This window comes from Salvelinus namaycush, chromosome 1, assembly GCF_016432855.1.
Source record: "Salvelinus namaycush isolate Seneca chromosome 1, SaNama_1.0, whole genome shotgun sequence".
Classification (NCBI taxonomy): Eukaryota; Metazoa; Chordata; class Actinopteri; order Salmoniformes; family Salmonidae; genus Salvelinus; species Salvelinus namaycush.
Window position 1 is genome coordinate 43,198,405 of NC_052307.1, and position 20,167 is coordinate 43,218,571.

The window sequence follows — 20,167 nt, forward strand, 5'->3', positions numbered from 1 at the left end:
TTAGCTTTCCCAACCACACTGTAGCTGGGAAACCAGTCACCCTCAAATGGTGCACCTTTAGCCCTTTGTCAGCTACACTGGGGTGGAACTAGTGAAAGCAATGTCCAAAAGCACAGCCACTAGAATGCCTGAAACTTGATTTTCAAAAGTAACTGGAAATTGAGGAATCTGCTTTTAAAACTGACGCACCCAATGTGGTAGGATTCTGACCCATATTGCAAAACACTAGATGGAATTACCAAAGCCTTCATTTCTACAATGCTGGGGTCACATTTTAATGTGACTGCTTTATAGCAAATGTAGAAAATCCATCTTGGCCATTGTGTACTGTTTACGGAACTACGCCTTTCTACTGAATCCCACTGAGGTCGTCACTCATCCAACTCAAACCTCAATTTTCCCTGAAGTTCTATCCATTGATATGAAATAATGAGACCAGACCATTCCATGCCATTCACATTTTATTAATCCAAAGAGAGCAGTAGATCTTCATATTCGTTTGCTGGTCCTCTTGTATGATATGCCAGCCAGAGTCATGGTCTGAAAAGAGAAAGCATCATTAATCATTACACTCAATAAATCCATGCCAGAACACTATGCTGACCAAACCGGACGCGCTCGTTCGCACATTGATTTTGTTCACCCACACAAGTGATCAGGACATGCAGGTTGAAATATCAAAACAGTTACATTCATTGGGGCAAAAAGCATTTATGACAATTTAGCTAGCTAGCTAATTTGTCCTGACAAACATTGGGTTGTTATTTTACCTGAAATCCACAAGGTCCACTGACAATTAATCCACAGAAAACCGAATTTGTTTATCGTCCTCGCCTCCCTTCTTTATATGGCGGTTGACAACCAACTTTACCACAACTGACCAGTGTGGACCTCAAAGTCAATCTTTCAATCACACACATGGGTATATGCTCCTAGAAACCATTGAGGAGATGGGAGAGGCCAGACTTGCAGCACGTTGAGCATCAAATAAAACCAATTTCTATTTGAGCACCTGGCCACGCAAACGCTTGCTGAGGTGCGCGAGCAGTGTGGGTGTACATTTATTTTGCGACGCGAGCGGTGGGGTCAGCATGTAATTAGAACATTGGTGGCAGCAAACTGTTGAATTGCATTTGCGACACTGTTAAAGACTACCCATTTTGTTAATGGCATAAATTAACCCTGAAATAGTGTCGCTTCGTGAACCCCCAGCCATATGCCCCGGACTCACGTTGACGAGGATGTTTGTGTCTATAAGTTCTGTGACGTATTCGATCCCATTAATTAAGGACGTCAGCTTGTTACCTTCCCTCATCACCACAGACTGAAACACAGGAGAGGTCAATGGTTAGATCTGAAAGCAGTGGTCACCAACTAGGGTCAACTAGCACCAATTTAACAAGCCCAAGTTGGATGGCCATATATGGAGAAAAAAAAGGGTGACAGTGTGCATCAGGTGTGTGAGTTGGTTATGAGACGTAAACTGCTATAATTTTGCAACTGTGAGCCCAGTCCCTGGAGAGCAGAGGAGATTCTCTGCCAAAGAAAGTCAGTCCTCCCACAACATCACTGGGACCTGAACTAACCATAGTGACCCCACATCAGCTCAACTTATAGTTTAGTTAGATACTGGCTGTATATGTAGGGAGATGGATATATCCAGGCTACATGTATGAAACTCATGGTTGGGTTGTGACATGCGCCACCCACAGTGACTTTCTCCCCGGTCGGCGACTCGAGCTCCGTCTCCTGGCCAATGGTGAAGGAGTTGGTGAGGATCCTTGTCCCCGTGGTGACAGTCATCTTGAAGTGGTCTCCAGTCTGCTCAATCTCAGAGATGCTCTTGATGTCTTTGCCCTCCTGGATAAGCTCATCAGGGAGACCTACAAGTTTGCGGCAGCGAGAGAGTCATATACACTGCGCTTTTTAGTATTACAAAAACTTAATGAAGTGGGACATGAACACTGAATTATTACAGCTGAAGTAAAGCTCTGATGCACTATAATATGGCAACAATGAACTGAATGCAAACATTGAATGCATTCCCAGCTAGCACATAACGTTCTGAGGACCATACGTTTTAGGGCTTGGTTATTTTGCATACCACATTCTGGCAATGGTGCAGGACAGTTGCTTGGCTTTGGAACATTCTCATTAAGGAATTCAACAAAATGTTATTTTCTTGGCATTTCATTATTTGATCAGAATATTTCCTGAAAGTTCAAACATTTAATTGAAGGTAAAGTTCTAGGAACATTAGGAATTTTACATTGGGAATGTTCTCAAGTTGTTCAGCTGACTAAATGTTCTCCTGTGGGAATTTCAGTACTTCAGCATAATGTTCTTTAGGTTCTCAGTTCCAGTTAAAGTCAAGTCCTCAGAACACTAAAAACTTGCCATATGAAAACAAAATGAATTACTGAAACACGCATTCGGTTTTCAGCTTCAACAATCACCATCATCTGTTAAGTGTGTTGACCACAGTAGTTGGCCACACCTGATCTTAATGAGTGCTCGTTCCTGTTGAAATAGTGTTTGAATAGACTACTTTTATCCACTTTCAATGAGTTACAAAACTAATGCATGACAACTCCATCCTGGAAGCACAGTGGATTAATTCAATGGAGAGAGGACAGAAGAGCATAGGTTTAAGCTCACTGACACAATAAATGATTAAGCCTAAACAAATCATTTTCAAACAAACCCATCTGTGCTGGAAGCTCAAAATAGTTAGCCCAAACAAAATGTTTAGTCTTAAATTAAACATTCAGTGAAAGTTATTAAAAACAGAAAATAACCTATAATTTGTTGTTAAAAGAACTAACACCTCCCAGGAGAAGATAGTAAGATGTTCTCAGAACCTCCCTGGAACCTAAAAAAAATTAAAATAAAAAAACATTTCTACATCTCACTTCCATTCTCAGAACATCCAAGGAAACTAGTGTGCTACCTGGGTTTACGCCTCAGAAGTAACCATTTCATTCGCAATCACCATTGAACATCATTACTGAAAGGACTACGACTTCTAAAATTAACACCCAAAGTCTAATCAAACGTACAACCCAACAGCAAAACTTACCAATAGCCTCCATGAAAGACTCAAAGTTCTCATGTGTCTCCATCTGGTATTTTCCTGAGAAAGACATGGTGACTATAAGGCAGTGACAGTAGAGACAACCACAGCTCCCTGCTTGTCTTTATACCCTCATCTATCCAGCCCTGCACTCATTAACTAACTAAAGGTGTCTACAATTGAGAACCCCTCCCCCTCATATCTTCCCTGCTACTTGCCTGTAGGCACAGATCTAGGATCAGCTTCCCAGCCAAGGGCAACTAATCTACATAGCAATGGTCAACTTTATTGTGCTCCCCTTCTCATCCTCTCTTCTTCTACTTTGGCGGTGTGAGTGATCATTGATCTGTTTTGATAAGCAAGGCCTCCTCGACTCCTTAGAAAAATGATAAGCAGTCTCGTCATTGTAATACAAGTGTATGGATCAATCAACACATTTCAAATTCAACTTGACTTTATCTCGCTATACACCTGTATTGAAATTAAACTAGGCTACATTGCACTTTGAGGTGATTGAGTTGAGAGGTGTATTTTGTCTACCTGCACTATAAAAAAGTTGAATCAATGTACAATTGTAAGGCAGCAGACTGCAATATGATTGTGAGTTTTCAAAAATGTTTGGCATATAGCTGAACCAACATAATGTTCACTCAACTTTTCATTTTACATAGAGTGAACATACAATTCAACTTGAAAATTTGGAATCCAGCCAGAGAACGTTAATCACCCCCAACCTGCACTGACAATGACTGCCAGGAAATACTTCTATTTGATTTAGGTAGTCTCAATAATACCCGGAACAGCCATCTCAGTAACAGATGCAAAAAGTCCAACTAGCACATGTCTTAAAAAAAAAACTATTCAACGTACAATTGTAAGGCAGCAGACTGCAATAGGATTGTGAGTTTGCAAAAATGTTTGGCATATAGCTGAACCAACATACATTCTCAAGTTGAATTTTAATGTTCACTCAACTTTTCATTTTACGTTGAGTGAATATACAATTCAACTTGAAAAATTGGAATCCAGCCAGAGAACGTTAATCACCCCCAACCTGCACTGACAATGACTGGCAGGAAATACTTCTATTTGATTTAGGTAGTCTCAATAATAACTGGAACAGCCATCTCAGTAAGAGATGCAAAAAGTCCAACTAATAACAGATTGGATTACTTTAGAAAAATGTATGTTACTTATGTTGGTGTAGCATAAGATAAATCCTGTTTGGGATAGGGGGCAGCATTTTCACTTTGGATGAATCGCGTGCCCATAGTGAACTGCCTCCTACTCTGTCCCAGATGCAAATATATGCATATTATTATTACTATTGGATAGAAAACACTCGGAAGTTTCTAAAACTGTTTGAATTATGTCTGTGAGTATAACAGAACTCATATGGCAGGCAAACTTCCAAACAGGAAGTGGAAATTCTGGGGCTGGTTGATGTTAAACTCATCGCCTATTCAATTCCCAGTAAGATATGGATCTGTTCGCACTTCCTACGCCTTCCACTAGATGTCAACAGTCAGTAGAACGTGGAATGAAGCCTCTAGTGTGATGTGGGGCCGGATGGCAGCTATTTGAGTCAGTGGTCTGGCAGAATGCTAGTTCCTGGTCACGCGCGCTAGTCATGATATGACCATGTGTTCCATTACTCTGTAGACAAAACGAATGCTCCGGTTGGAACGTTATTGGATATATATGATAACAACATCCTGAAGATTGATTCTCTACTTAATTTGACCAGTTTATTCGACCTGGAATATAACTTTTTGAAGTTTTTGTCCGAGTTTGCCTGGACCGTAGCAAAAGTAGCTAATTGGAATCTAGTAATGGACATTATCGAACAAAACAACGATTTATTGTGGAACTAGGATTCCTGGCACTGCATTCTGATGAAAGATCATCAAAGGTAAGGGAATATTTATGACGTAATTTCGTATTTCTGTTGACTCCAACATGGCGGAGAAATGTTGTGTATTTCTGAGCGCCGTCTCAGATTATTGTATGGTATACTTTTTCCTAAAGTTAAAAAAAAATCTGACACAGCGGTTGCATTAAGAACCAGTGTATCTTTAATTATATGTAAAACATGTATCTTTCATCAAAGTTTATGATGAGTATTTCTGTTATTTGACGTGGCTCTCTGTAATTACTCCGGATATTTTGGAGGCAATTCTGAACATGGTGCCAATGTTAACCGAGATTTGTGGATATAAATATGCACATTATCGAACAAAACATAAATGTATTGGGTAACATGATGTCCTATGAGTGTCATCTGATGAAGATTATCAAAGGTTAGTGATTAATTTTATCTCTATTTCTGCTTTTGTGACTCTATCTTTGGCTGGTGGAAATGGCTGTGTGTTTTTTGGATTTGGTGGTGATCTAACAAATATATGTTGTGTTTTCGCTGTAAAACATTTTAAAAATTGGACACGATGGGTAGATTAACAAGATGTTTATCTTTCATTTGCTGTATTGGACTTGTTAATGTATGAAAGTTACATATTTCAAAAAAATACTTTTGAATTTCGTGCGCTGCCTTTTCAGCGGAATGTTGTGGGTGTTCCGCTAGCGGAATGTCGTGGGTGTTCCGCTAGCGGAACCCCTGGGCTAGAAAGGATAATCAACCAATCAATGTACATGCAAAAGCACAGGTCTTAAAAAAAACAATTCAACGTACAATTGTAAGGCAACCAGCTGCAATAGGGTTGTGAGTTTGCTCCACATCTGGGAATATACCTGAACCAACATACAGTGTTGACTTCCAAAAACAAACATGAAATTGTAATTAGACTCAACAGGTTTTTATACATTCAGCTCACTGTGAGCAAAGTTTGTTGAGTGAACAAACGTTCACCCATTAGCTACATTTATTTTCCTTCTGAAGTCCAACAAACTCAGAGAATAACACTGATTATTAATCAATTGGTTAACCTGTCTGGCTCTGGTGTTCCGCTAGCGGAACTCCTCCCACATTCCACTGAAAAGGCAGAGCGCGAAATTCAAAAGATATTTTTTAGAAATATTTAACTTTCACACATTAACAAGTCCAATGCAGCAAATGAAAGATACACATCTTGTGAATCCAGTCAACATGTCCGATTTTTAAAATGTTTTACAGCGAAAACACCACATATATTTATGTTAGCTCACCACCAAATACAAAAAAGGACAGACATTTTTCACAGCACAGGTAGCATGCACAAAGCCAACCTAACTAACCAAGAACCAACCAAACTAACCAAGAAACAACTTCATCAGATGACAGTCTTATAACATGTTATACAATAAATCTATGTTTTGTTCGAAAAATGTGCATATTTGAGGTATAAATCAGTTTTACATTGCAGCTACCATCACAGCTACAGTCAGAAATAGAACCGAAGCAGCCAGAGTAATTACAGACACCAACGTCAAATACCTAAATACTCATCATAAAACATTTCTGAAAAATCGATGGTGTACAGCAAATTAAAGACAAACATCTTGTGAATCCAGCCAATATTTCCGATTTTTTAAGTGTTTTACAGCGAAAACACAATATAGCATTATATTAGCTTACTACAATAGCCTACCACACTACCGCATTCATTCATCAAGGCACGTTAGCGATAGCAATAGGCACGTTAGCGATAGGGAATAAACCAGCAAACGATATTAATTTTCACTAACCTTCATAAACCTTCATCAGATGACAGTCCTATAACATCAGGTTATACATACACTTATGTTTTGTTCAAAAATGTGCATATTTAGAGCTGAAATCAGTGGTTATACATTGTGCTAACGTAGCATCTTTTTCCCAGAATGTGCGGATATTTTTATGACACTCCAACTATTCTGACCAAATAACTATTCATAAACGTTACTAGAAAATACATGTTGTATAGGAAATGATAGATACACTAGTTCTTAATGCAATCGCCGTGTTAGAATTCTAAAAATAACTTCATTACGACATCCAGCTTAGGTATAGCGAGAGAGTACCCAAAATCTGGGCGCAAGCGACTAGTACAACATGTTCGACAGATATATGAAATAGCATCATAAAATGGGTCCTACTTTTGATGATCTTTCATCAGAATGTTGTACAAGGGGTCCTTTGTCGGGAACAATCGTTGTTTGGATTTAGAATGTCCTCTTCTCCAGTCAATTAGCACGGAAAGCTAGCAAAGTGGCGCTAAGCTCTCCTTCCTGAACAAAGGCACACAACGCAACACGCCTAACGTCCCGAATAAATTTCAATAATCTAATAAAACTATATTGAAAAAACATACTTTACGATGATATTGTCACATGTATCAAATAAAATCAAAGCCAGAGATATTAGTCGTCCATAACGACAGCTTATCAGAAGGCAAATCCAGGTCCCTTCACTCGCTCTCCAGAAAACAGGAAACTGGTGACACGTCATGCCGAGAGCTATTATTCGACCCCAGATCAAGTTACACACTCCATTTCTTCTCTCACTGCCTGTCGACATCTAGTGGAAGACGTATGAAGTGCATCTATTCTAATAAATATCAAGGACATTAATAGGCAGGCCCTAGAACAGTGCATCGATTTCAGATTTTCCACTTCCTGTCAGGAAGTTTGCTGCAAAAGGAGTTCTGTTTTACTCACAGATATAATTCAAACGGTTTTAGAAACTAGAGAGTGTTTTCTATCCAATAGTAATAATAATATGCATATTGTACGAGCAAGAATTGAGTACGAGGCCGTTTAAATTGGGCACGATTTTCCCCCAAAGTTCCCCCGCCCTCTGTCCTCAACAGGTTAAGTGAACACACTTGCCAGTTGTTCAGCGCATGCTCGGAGTACACGTCCTGGTAATCCTTCTCGTCCTGCGGCCTTGTGAATGTTGACCTGTTTAAAGGTCTTACGCACATCGGCTACGGAGAGCGTGATCACACACTCGTCCGGAACAGCTGATGCTCTCATGCATGTTTCAGTGTTACTCGCCTCGAAGCGAGCATAGAAGTAATTTAGCTCGTCTGGTAGGCTCGTGTCACTGGGCAGCTCTTGGCTGTACTTCCCTTTGTTGTCTGTAATAGTTTGCAAGCCCTGCCACATCCGACGAGCGTCAGAGCCGGTGTAGTTCGATTCAATCTTAGTCCTGTATTGACGTTTTGCCTGTTTGATGGTTCGTCAGAGGGCATAGCGAGATTTCTTGTAAGCTTCCGGGTTAGAGTCTCGTTCCTTGAAAGCGGCAGCTCTACCCTTTAGCTCAGTGCGGATGTTGCCTGTAATCCATGGCTTCTGGTTGGGGTATGTACGTACAGTCACTGTGGGAACGACGTCGTCGATGCACTTAGTGATGAAGCCAGTGACTGATGTGGTGTACTCCTCAATGCCATCGGAAGAATCCCAGAACATATTCCAGTATGTGTTAGCAAAACAGTCCTGTAGCTTAGCATCTGCTTCATCTGAACACTTTTTTATTGACCGAGTCACTGGTGCTTTCTGCTTTAGTTTTCACTTGTAAGCAGGAATCAGGAGGATAGAATTATGGTCAGATTTTCCAAATGGAGGGTGAGGGAGAGCTTTGTACTTGTCTCTGTGTATGAAGTAAAGGTGGTATAGAGTTTTTTCCCCCTCTGGTTGCACATTTAACATGCTTGTGGGAATGAGGTAAAACGGACTTAAGTTTCCCTGCATTAATGTCCCCGGCCACTAGGAGTGCCGCCCCTGGATGAGCGTTTTCCTGTTTGCTTATGGCCGTATACAGCTCATTGAGTGCGATCTTAGTGCCAGCATTGGTTTGTGGTGGTAAATAGACAGCTACGAAGAATATAGACAAAAATTCTCTTGGTAAGCCTGGCCAGCTGAGGATTGATGGACTCCATCCTAGCTGGAGGGGTGCTCTCATCGTATCTATCACATAGGCAGGGCGCTAACTCCTCTAGCTCCACAATGAGATAGAGGGCAGGCCAGGCAGCAGGCTGTTAGCCAGCCTGCCAGCTTAGTGGAGTCTGCCACTAGCACTGTCAGTGTAGTCAGCTCAGTTATTCCCATTGAGATCGTGTCTGTGCCTCGATCTAGGTTGGGCAAAACTAAACATGGCGGTGTTATACCCACAGTTATACCCTGGATCTAGTTTTGTCCCGTGGAATAAATATTGTGGATCTAAATGTTGTTCCTCATAATCCTGGACTATCAGACCACCATCTTATTACGTTTGCAATTGCAACAAATAATCTGCTCAGACCCCAACCAGGGATCATCAAAAGCCATGCTATAAATTCTCGGGCAACCCAACAATTCCTAGATGCCCTTCCAGACTCTCTCCACCTACCCAAGGATGTCGGAGTTCAAAAATCGGTTAACCACCTAACTGAGGATCTAAATTTAACCTAGCATAATACCCTAGATGCAGTCGCACCCCAAAAAACAAAATACATTTGTCACAAGAAATTATCTCCCTTGTATACAGAAAATATCAAAGCCCTGAAGCAAGGTTCCAGAAAATGTTAACGGAAATGGCGCTTCACCGAACTGGAAGTCTTGGAAAAGACAGTACTGTGCAATATCGAAGAGCCCTCACTGCTGCGCGATCATCCTATTTTTCCAACCTAATTGAGGAGAATAAGAACAATCCTAAATGTATTTTTGATACTGTCGTAAAGCTAACTAAAAAGCAGCATTCCCCAAGAGAGGATGTATTTCACATCAGCAGTGATGAATTCCTGAACTTCTACGACAAAAAGATCATGATCATTAGAAAGCAAATTACGGACTCCTCTTTGAATCTGCGTATTTCTCAAAAGCTCAGTTGTCCTGAGTCTGCACAGAACTGCCAGGACTTAGGATCAATGGAGACACTCAAGTTTTTTAATCCTGTATCTCTTGACACATGCAAATAGTCATGGCCTCTAAACCGTCAAGGTGCATACTGGCCCCTATTCCAACTCAGTGGTTTAAAGAGCTACTTCCTGTGCTTGGCCCTCAAATGTTGAACATAATGGATGGCTCCCTATCCTCCGTATATGTACTAAACTCTCTAAAAGTGGCAGTAATAAAGCATCTCTTGAAAAAACAAAACATTGACCCGGCCGATTTTGAATATCCTATTCCTCGAACAACAACAAAAAATAATACTATTGCCCAGCATCTCTCTGCCTTCCTGAAGACAAATAATGTATATGAAATGCTTCAGTCTGTTTTAAGACCCCATCATAGCACTGAGACTGCACTCCTGAAGGTGGTAAATGACCTTTTAATGGCGTCAGACCAAGGCTGTCCTCGTGCTGTCCTCGTGCTCCCAGACCGGATTTTGACACCACCGATCACCACAATTTTGGGGAGAAATAGGAATCCCTAATTGGTCTACACGGACAAGTTCTTGCCTGGTTTAGATCTTATCTGTCGGAAAGATATCAGTTCATCTCTGTGGAAGGTTTGTCCTCTGACAAATCAATTGTAAGTTTTGGTGTGCCTCAAGGTTCCGTTTTAGGACCACTATTGTTTTCACTATATATTCTACCTCTTTCACTGCTATGCGGACGACACACAGCTGTACATTTCGATGAAACATGGTGAAGCCCCAAAATGTCCTACCCTGGAAGCCTGTGTTTCAGACATAAGGAAGTGGATGGCGGCAAATGTTTTACTTTTGAACTCGGACAAAACAGAGATGCTAGTTCTAGGTCCCAAGAAACAAAGAGATCTTCTGTTGGATCTGACAATTCATCTTGATGGTTGTACAGTTGTCTCAAATAAAACTGTGAAGGACCTCGGCATTACTCTGGACCCTGATCTCTCTTTTGACAAACATATCAAGAATATTTCAAGGACAACTTTTTTCCATCTTTGTAACATTGCAAAAATCAGTAATCTTTTGTCCAAAAATGATGTAGAAAAACTAATCCGAGTTCTTGTTACTTCTAGATTAGACTACTGAAATGCTTGACTGAGCTATACTTAGCCTTGCCCCCCCCCCCCCCACCACTCTAGTCAGTTTGTTATACCTGGTGTAATTCTCCTGTCTTATCTGGTGTCCTGTGTGGATTTAACTTCTTATGGCTGCATCCCGCTACCGGGATCGATATGACAGCAGCCAGAGAAAGTGCAGGGCGCCAAATTCAAACAACAGAAATCTCATAATTAAAATTGCTCAAACATACATGTGTCTTATATCATTTTAAAGCTATTCTTGTTGTTAATCCCACCAAAGTGTCCGATTTCAAATATGCTTTTCAGCGAAAGCACTACAAACGATTATGTTAGGTCACCATCAAACCACAATAAGCACAGCCATTTTTCCAGCAAAAGATAGCAGTCAGAAAAAGCAGAAATAGAGATAAAATTAACCACTAATCTTTGATTATCTTCATCAGATGACACTCATAGGACTTCATGTTACACAATACATGCATGTTTTGTTTGATAAAGTTCATATTTATAACAAAAAATCTGAGTTTACATTGGCGCGTTACATTCACTAGTTCCAAAAACATCAAGTGATTTTGCATAGCCACATCGTTTCAACAGGAATACTCATCATAAATGTAGATGATAATACAAATTATACACATGGAATTATAGATATACCTCTCCTTAATGCAACCGCTGTGTCAGATTTCAAAAAAACTTTACGGAAAAAGCAAATCATGCAATAATCTGAGACGGAGCTCAGAATAATAGCCAAATTAGCGGCCATGTTGGTGTCAACAGAAACCAGAAAATACATGATAAATGTTTCCTTACCTTTGATGAACTTCATCAGAATGCAGTCCTAGGAATCCCAGGTCCACAATAAATGCTTTTTCTTCGATAATGTCCGTTATTTATGTCCAATTAGCTACTTTGGTTAGCATCTTTGGTAAACAATTCCAAAGTCACAAAGCGCCTCCACTATAACGTGACGAAATGTCCAAAAGTTCCGTAACAGTCAGTAGAAACATGTCAAACGATGTACTGAATCAATCTTTAGAATGTTGTTAACATACATCTTGAAAAACGTTCCAACCGGAGAATTAGATTGACTTCAGAAGAGCGGTGGAACGGACGTCCTCCTCATGTGAAGGCGCATGGTGAATGCGTGATCAGCTCGTGGCAGTGATTACTCATTCCTGTCTCCTTCGGCCCTTCACATTAGAGTCATCAGACAAAGTTCTGTTGACTGTTGACATCTAGTGGAAGCCGTAGGAAGTGAAAACTCATCCATATCTCGCTGTAATTTCATTGAGAGCTTGGTTGAAAATCTGCCACCTCAGAAAAAATTCAAACAGGAAGTGGAACTTCTCAGGTTTTTGCCTGCCATATGAGTTCTGTTATACTCACAGACATAATTCAAACAGTTTTAGAAACTTCAGAGTATTTTCTATCAAATATGAATAATAATATGCATATATTAGCAACTGGGACTGAGGAGCAGGCCGTTTAATATGGGCACCTCTGTGCACCTTTCATCCAAGCTACTCAATACTGCCCCTGCAGCCATAAGAAGTTTTAAGTATGCTCCCTCTAATACTCTCTCCCTCCCCTCCCGGAGGACCTGAGCCCTAGGACCATGTCTCAGGACTACCTCGCCTGATGACTCCCGACTGTCCCCAGTCCACCTGGTCGTACTGCAGCTCCAGTTTCAACTGTTCTGCCTGCGGCTATGGAACCCTGACCTGTTCACCGGACATGCCACCTTGTCCCGCACCTGCTGTTTTCGACTCTCTCATTTGATTGATTTGAGTGCTCAGGGTCCCATCTAGCTAAGAATTTAACTCCAATATTTGACATACATGAAATGTCAAAGAGTGAAATTCTGAGCTAGTTCCCTTCCAGTAATGTTGCCTATATACTGAAGAAGGAGGTCAGTAAATGGGTGGGTGAAATAAGTGGGCTGTACAAGGAACTACAAATATGTAACTTTTAGGAACTACAAATCCTATCAACCAATTTCTCAAGTGACCCCCATGGAACCCTAGCATCACTTGCAGCTCATTGGTGGACTCGATAAGGAAGGCTGTGGTCAGCTAAGTCCAGGAGCCTGAGGATGATGTCACCAGAGCTGCTGCCCTCTGATTGGCTGATTTGATTGTCACCTTCCACCTCGGCCTTCCAAGATTGGTCCACACTGCAGCCCTCTGAGATACAAAATAAAGGATGGAGCAGGACACACAAGTCAACTCCCTCCCTGAAATGCACTTTCACTTCTCTAACCACGAGTGCATAATACTCCACCTGTCCCTTACATACCACGTTTGCATTCCCGAAGCCCCCCAGCATAAATCCTAAAAAGCCCTGATGTGGGGAATGAGTTACAGTTCATATAAGGAATTCAGTCAATTAATTAGGCCCTAATCTATGGATTTAACATGACTGGGCTGGGGCGCAGCCAAGGGTGGGCCTGGTAGGGCATAGGCCCACCCACTTGGGAGCCAGTACTACCCACTCGGGAGCAAGGCCCAGCCAATCAGAATGAGTCAATCCCCACAAAAGGGCTTTATTACAGACATAAATACAGTTTAATCAGCTGTCCAGGTGGCTGGTCTCAGACCATCCTGCAGGTGAAGAAGCCGGATGTCGAGGTCCTAGGCTGGTGTGGTTACACGTGGTCTGCGGTTGTGAGGCCGGTTGGACGTACTGCCAAATTCTCTAAAATGACGTTGGATGCGACTTATGGTAGAGAAATGAGCATTTCATTCTCTGGCAACAGCTCTGGTGGACAGTCCTGCAGTCAGCATGCTAATTGCACACTCCCTCAACTTGAGATATGTGGCATTGTGACAAAACTGCACATTTTAGTGGCCTTTTATTGTCCTGATATGCCACACGTGTCAGGTGAATGGATTATCTTATTAAAATGAGAAATGCTCACTAACAAGGATGTATACAAATTTGTGCACTTTGAGAACATTTCTGGGATCCTTTTTTTCAGCACATGAAAAGACTAGACACAATGCGTTTATATTTGTGCAGTATAAATGGCTCAGTATTACTTTGACAGTAAACTATACCATTCTATCACTGCTCTGGGGATGGTAACAATGAAGGCAGGGGTGCCCCAGTGCAGGCAGGGAAGATAGGTGGGACACTGCATGATGTGTAAGGCCTACGCCATCCTGCAGAGAACCCACACAAAGACCTTGCGGTAAGACATGAACCACACAGGATGATCTGCAAGATTAAAATGCATCTTTATGACCCCACCTAGGTTCTGAAGACAGTTGGAGTAAAGGATGTTTAAGTAGAATGAGTAATATTTTCTACACACACACGGGGCCCTGAAGGACTAGCCAATAAGCATGAACGAACCTATGGCGGCAGGTGTCAAGAAACCAACAGCCAGCAGTAGTAGTGACCTCACATTATTATACAAATATGTCAGACAAATCAACCCTTCGATTCCTACGTCCATGACACATCAAATCAAACTTTGTCACAAGCGCCAAATACAACAAGTGTAGACCTTACCGTGAAATGCTTACTTACAAGCCCTTACCCAAAAGTGCAGTTCAAGAAGATAAATTTAAAAAGCAATGACCAGGCTATCGGTACCGAGTCAATGTGCAGGGGTACAGGTTAGTTGAGGTAATTTGTACATATGTGAAGTGACTATGCATCGAATAGCAGCAGTGTACAACAGAGGGGGTGGAGGAAAGACGTTGTGCCCTCTTCACAACTGTCGTGGTTTGTTTGGACCATGGTGTCCACATTACCAACGAACTAAGGAACTTGAAACTCGCGATCTGCTCTGTCGATGTTAATGGGGACTTGTTTAGCTCGCCTTTTCCTGTAGTCCATGATCAGCTCCTTTGTCTTGCTCACATTGAGGTTATCCTTGCACCACACTGCCAGGTCTGACCTCTTTATAGACGGTCTCATCATTGTCGGTGATCAGGCCTACCACTGGTGTTGTGGTGCACCTCAAACTTGGTGTGAGAGTTGTGTTTTACCACGCAGTTGTGGCCACGCCATCGTGGGTGAACAGGGAGTACAGGAGGGGCCCCAGTGTTGAGGATCAGTGTGGCAGATGTGTTGTTGCCTAACCTTACCACCTGTGGGCAGCCAGTCAGGAAGTGCAGGATCCAGTTGCAGAGGGATGTGTTTAGTCCCCGGGTCCTTAGCTTTCCCAACCACACTGTAGCTGGGAAACCAGTCACCCTCAAATGGTGCACCTTTAGCCCTTTGTCAGCTACACTGGGGTGGAACTAGTGAAAGCAATGTCCAAAAGCACAGCCACTAGAATGCCTGAAACTTGATTTTCAAAAGTAACTGGAAATTGAGGAATCTGCTTTTAAAACTGACGCACCCAATGGTGGTAGGATTCTGACCCATATTGCAACACACTAGATGGAACAACCAAAGCCTTCATTTCTACAATGCTGGGTTCACATTTTATTAATCCAGAGTGCAGTAGATCTTCATATTCGTTTGCTGGTCCTCTTGTATGAGATGCCAGCCAGAGTCATGGTCTGAAAAGAGAAAGCATCATTAATCATTACACTCAATAAATCCATGCCAGTACACTATGCTGACCAAACACGCTCATTCGCACATTGATTTTGTTCACCCACACAAGTGGTCAGGACATGCAGGTTGAAATATAAAAACAGTTATTCATTTGGGGGCAAAAAGCATTTAGTTAGCTAATTTGTCCTGGTATACAAACATTGGGTTGTTATTTTACCTGAAATGCACAAGGTCTACTCTGACAATTAATCCACAGAAAACAGTGAACCCAATTTGTTTATCGTCCTCGCCTCCCTTCTTTATATGGCGGTTGACAACCAACTTTACCACAACTGACCAGTGTGGACCTCAAAGTCAATCTTTCAATCACACACATGGGTATATGCTCCTAGAAACCATTGAGGAGATGGGAGAGGCCAGACTTGCAGCACGTTGAGCATCACAAATAAAACCAATTTCTATTTTAGCACCTGGCCACGCAGACGCTTGCTGAGGTGCGCGAGCAGTGTGGGTGTACATTTATTTTGCGACGCGAGCGGTGGGGTCAGCATGTAATTAGAACATTGGTGGCAGCAAACTGTTGAATTGCATTCACGACACTGTTAAAGACTACCCATTTTGTTAATGGCATAAATTAACCCTGAAATAGTGTCGCTTCGTGAACCCCCAGCCATATGCCCCGGACTCACGTTGACGAGGATGTTTGTGTCTATAAGTTCTGTGACGTATTCGATCCCATTAATTAAGGACGTCAGCTTGTTACCTTCCCTCATCACCACAGACTGAAACACAGGAGAGGTCAATGGTTAGATCTGAAAGCAGTGGTCACCAACTAGGGTCAACTAGCACCAATTTAACAAGCCCAAGTTGGATGGCCATATATGGAGAAAAAAAAGGGTGACAGTGTGCATCAGGTGTGTGAGTTGGTTATGAGACGTAAACTGCTATAATTTTGCAACTGTGAGCCCAGTCCCTGGAGAGCAGAGGAGATTCTCTGCCAAAGAAAGTCAGTCCTCCCACAACATCACTGGGACCTGAACTAACCATAGTGACCCCACATCAGCTCAACTTATAGTTTAGTTAGATACTGGCTGTATATGTAGGGAGATGGATATATCCAGGCTACATGTATGAAACTCATGGTTGGGTTGTGACATGCGCCACCCACAGTGACTTTCTCCCCGGTCGGCGACTCGAGCTCCGTCTCCTGGCCAATGGTGAAGGAGTTGGTGAGGATCCTTGTCCCCGTGGTGACAGTCATCTTGAAGTGGTCTCCAGTCTGCTCAATCTCAGAGATGCTCTTGATGTCTTTGCCCTCCTGGATAAGCTCATCAGGGAGACCTACAAGTTTGCGGCAGCGAGAGAGTCATATACACTGCGCTTTTTAGTATTACAAAAACTTAATGAAGTGGGACATGAACACTGAATTATTACAGCTGAAGTAAAGCTCTGATGCACTATAATATGGCAACAATGAACTGAATGCAAACATTGAATGCATTCCCAGCTAGCACATAACGTTCTGAGGACCATACGTTTTAGGGCTTGGTTATTTTGCATACCACATTCTGGCAATGGTGCAGGACAGTTGCTTGGCTTTGGAACATTCTCATTAAGGAATTCAACAAAATGTTATTTTCTTGGCATTTCATTATTTGATCAGAATATTTCCTGAAAGTTCAAACATTTAATTGAAGGTAAAGTTCTAGGAACATTAGGAATTTTACATTGGGAATGTTCTCAAGTTGTTCAGCTGACTAAATGTTCTCCTGTGGGAATTTCAGTACTTCAGCATAATGTTCTTTAGGTTCTCAGTTCCAGTTAAAGTCAAGTCCTCAGAACACTAAAAACTTGCCATATGAAAACAAAATGAATTACTGAAACACGCATTCGGTTTTCAGCTTCAACAATCACCATCATCTGTTAAGTGTGTTGACCACAGTAGTTGGCCACACCTGATCTTAATGAGTGCTCGTTCCTGTTGAAATAGTGTTTGAATAGACTACTTTTATCCACTTTCAATGAGTTACAAAACTAATGCATGACAACTCCATCCTGGAAGCACAGTGGATTAATTCAATGGAGAGAGGACAGAAGAGCATAGGTTTAAGCTCACTGACACAATAAATGATTAAGCCTAAACAAATCATTTTCAAACAAACCCATCTGTGCTGGAAGCTCAAAATAGTTAGCCCAAACAAAATGTTTAGTCTTAAATTAAACATTCAGTGAAAGTTATTAAAAACAGAAAATAACCTATAATTTGTTGTTAAAAGAACTAACACCTCCCAGGAGAAGATAGTAAGATGTTCTCAGAACCTCCCTGGAACCTAAAAAAAATTAAAATAAAAAAACATTTCTACATCTCACTTCCATTCTCAGAACATCCAAGGAAACTAGTGTGCTACCTGGGTTTACGCCTCAGAAGTAACCATTTCATTCGCAATCACCATTGAACATCATTACTGAAAGGACTACGACTTCTAAAATTAACACCCAAAGTCTAATCAAACGTACAACCCAACAGCAAAACTTACCAATAGCCTCCATGAAAGACTCAAAGTTCTCATGTGTCTCCATCTGGTATTTTCCTGAGAAAGACATGGTGACTATAAGGCAGTGACAGTAGAGACAACCACAGCTCCCTGCTTGTCTTTATACCCTCATCTATCCAGCCCTGCACTCATTAACTAACTAAAGGTGTCTACAATTGAGAACCCCTCCCCCTCATATCTTCCCTGCTACTTGCCTGTAGGCACAGATCTAGGATCAGCTTCCCAGCCAAGGGCAACTAATCTACATAGCAATGGTCAACTTTATTGTGCTCCCCTTCTCATCCTCTCTTCTTCTACTTTGGCGGTGTGAGTGATCATTGATCTGTTTTGATAAGCAAGGCCTCCTCGACTCCTTAGAAAAATGATAAGCAGTCTCGTCATTGTAATACAAGTGTATGGATCAATCAACACATTTCAAATTCAACTTGACTTTATCTCGCTATACAACTGTATTGAAATTAAACTAGGCTACATTGCACTTTGAGTTGATTGAGTTGAGAGGTGTATTTTGTCTCCCTGCACTATAAAAAAAGTTGAATCAATGTACAATTGTAAGGCAGCAGACTGCAATATGATTGGTCTTATGCACATCGGCTACGGAGAGCGTGATCACACACTCGTCCGGAACAGCTGATGTACTCATGCATGTTTCAGTGTTACTCGCCTCGAAGCGAGCATAGAAGTAATTTAGCTCGTCTGATAGGCTCGTGTCACTGGGCAGCTCTTGGCTGTGCTTCCCTTTGTTGTCTGTAATAGTTTGCAAGCCCTGCCACATCTGACGAGCGTCAGAGCCGGTGTAGTACGATTCGATCTTAGTCCTGTATTGACATTTTGCCTGTTTGATGGTTCGTCAGAGGGCATAGCGAGATTTCAAGGAACGAGCTTAGAGTCTCGTTCCTTGAAAGCGGCAGCTCTACCCTTTAGCTCAGTGCGGATGTTGCCTGTAATCCATGGCTTCTGGTTGGGGTATGTACGTACAGTCACTGTGGGAACGACGTTGTCGATGCACTTATTGATGAAGCCAGTGACTGATGTGGTGTATTCCCCAATGCCATCGGAAGAATCCCAGAATATACTCCAGTCTGTGTTAGCAAAACAGTCCTGTAGCTTAGCATCTGCTTCATCTGACCACTTTTTTATTGACCGAGTCACTGGTGCTTTCTGCTTTAGTTTTCACTTGTAAGCAGGAATCAGGAGGATAGAATTATGGTCAGATTTGCCAAATGGAGGGCGAGGGAGAGCTTTGTACTTGTCTCTGTGTGTGAAGTAAAGGTGGTATAGAGTTTTTTTCCCCTCTGGTTGCACATTTAACATGTTTGTGGGAATGATGTAAAACGGACTTAAGTTTCCCTGCATTAAAGTCCCCGGCCACTAGGAGTGCCGCCTCTGGATGAGCGTTTTCCTGTTTGCTTATGGCCGTATTCAGCTTATTGAGTGCGATCTTAGTGCCAGCATTGGTTTGTGGTGGTAAATAGACAGCTGCCAAGAAAATAGACGAAATCTCTCTTGGTAAATAGTGTGGTCTACAGCTTATCATGAGAAACTCAACCTCAGGCGAGCAAAAACTTGAGACTTCCTTAGATTTCGTGCACCAGCTGTTGTTTACAAATATACATAGACCGCCACCCCTTGTCTTACCAGAGGCGCCTGTTCTATCCTGCCGAAAAGCACCTTGTTCCGCACCTGCTGTTTTCGACTCTCTCATTTGATTGATTTGAGTGCTCTGGGTCCCATCTAGCTAAGAATTTAACTCCAATATTTGACGTACATGAAATGTCAAAGAGTGAAATTCTGAGCTAGTTCCCTTCCAGTGATGTTGCCTATATACTGAAGAAGGAGGTCAGTAAATGGGTGGGTGAAATAGGTGGGCTGTACATGGAACTACAAATAGGTAGGTTATTTTGTATCTCAGAGGGCTGCAGTGTGGACCAATCTTGGAAGGCCGAGGTGGAAGATGACAATCAAATCAGCCAATCAGAGTGCAGCAACTCTGGTGAAATCATCCTCAGGCTCCTGGACTTAGCTGACCACAGCCTTCCTTATCGAGTCCACCAATGAGCTGCAAGTGATGCTAGGGTTCCATGGGGGTCACTTGAGAAATTGGTTGATAGGTAACTTTTAG

The 20,167-nt window shown here is 41.9% G+C and overlaps 2 protein-coding genes across 2 annotated transcripts; both read right to left on the reverse strand.

Moving 5' to 3' along the window:
* Positions 1-447: 447 nt before the first annotated feature.
* Positions 448-3,163, reverse strand: LOC120055396 (fatty acid-binding protein, liver-type-like). Its single transcript, XM_039003263.1, has 4 exons — positions 3,080-3,163; positions 1,711-1,883; positions 1,232-1,324; positions 448-540 (listed from the first exon to the last, which is right to left on the reverse strand). Exons 1-4 carry the CDS (start codon positions 3,144-3,146, stop codon positions 490-492), a joined length of 384 nt encoding a protein of 127 aa, XP_038859191.1. The 5' UTR covers positions 3,147-3,163; the 3' UTR covers positions 448-489.
* A 12,278-nt stretch (positions 3,164-15,441) lies between these two features.
* LOC120055407 (fatty acid-binding protein, liver-type-like) lies at positions 15,442-18,094 on the reverse strand. The gene is made up of 4 exons (XM_039003273.1): positions 18,028-18,094; positions 16,659-16,831; positions 16,180-16,272; positions 15,442-15,492 (listed from the first exon to the last, which is right to left on the reverse strand). The coding sequence occupies exons 1-4, from the start codon at positions 18,092-18,094 to the stop codon at positions 15,442-15,444; spliced, it is 384 nt and encodes a 127-aa protein (XP_038859201.1).
* Positions 18,095-20,167: the final 2,073 nt, after the last annotated feature.

Bases quoted from the DNA above. Each gene is read 5' to 3' on its own strand.
- LOC120055396 (XM_039003263.1), bottom strand. From the start codon at position 3,146: ATGTCTTTCTCAGGAAAATACCAGATGGAGACACATGAGAACTTTGAG. The intron at 1,884-3,079 runs GTAAGTTTTGCT...GCAAACTTGTAG, and splicing joins GTCTTTCATGGAGGCTATTG to GTCTCCCTGATGAGCTTATC. The intron at 541-1,231 runs GTGAGTCCGGGG...TTCTCTTTTCAG, and splicing joins ACACAAACATCCTCGTCAAC to ACCATGACTCTGGCTGGCAT.
- LOC120055407 (XM_039003273.1), bottom strand. From the start codon at position 18,094: ATGTCTTTCTCAGGAAAATACCAGATGGAGACACATGAGAACTTTGAG. The intron at 16,273-16,658 runs GTGGGTGGCGCA...CCTGTGTTTCAG, and splicing joins CGACCGGGGAGAAAGTCACT to TCTGTGGTGATGAGGGAAGG. The intron at 15,493-16,179 runs GTGAGTCCGGGG...TTCTCTTTTCAG, and splicing joins ACACAAACATCCTCGTCAAC to ACCATGACTCTGGCTGGCAT.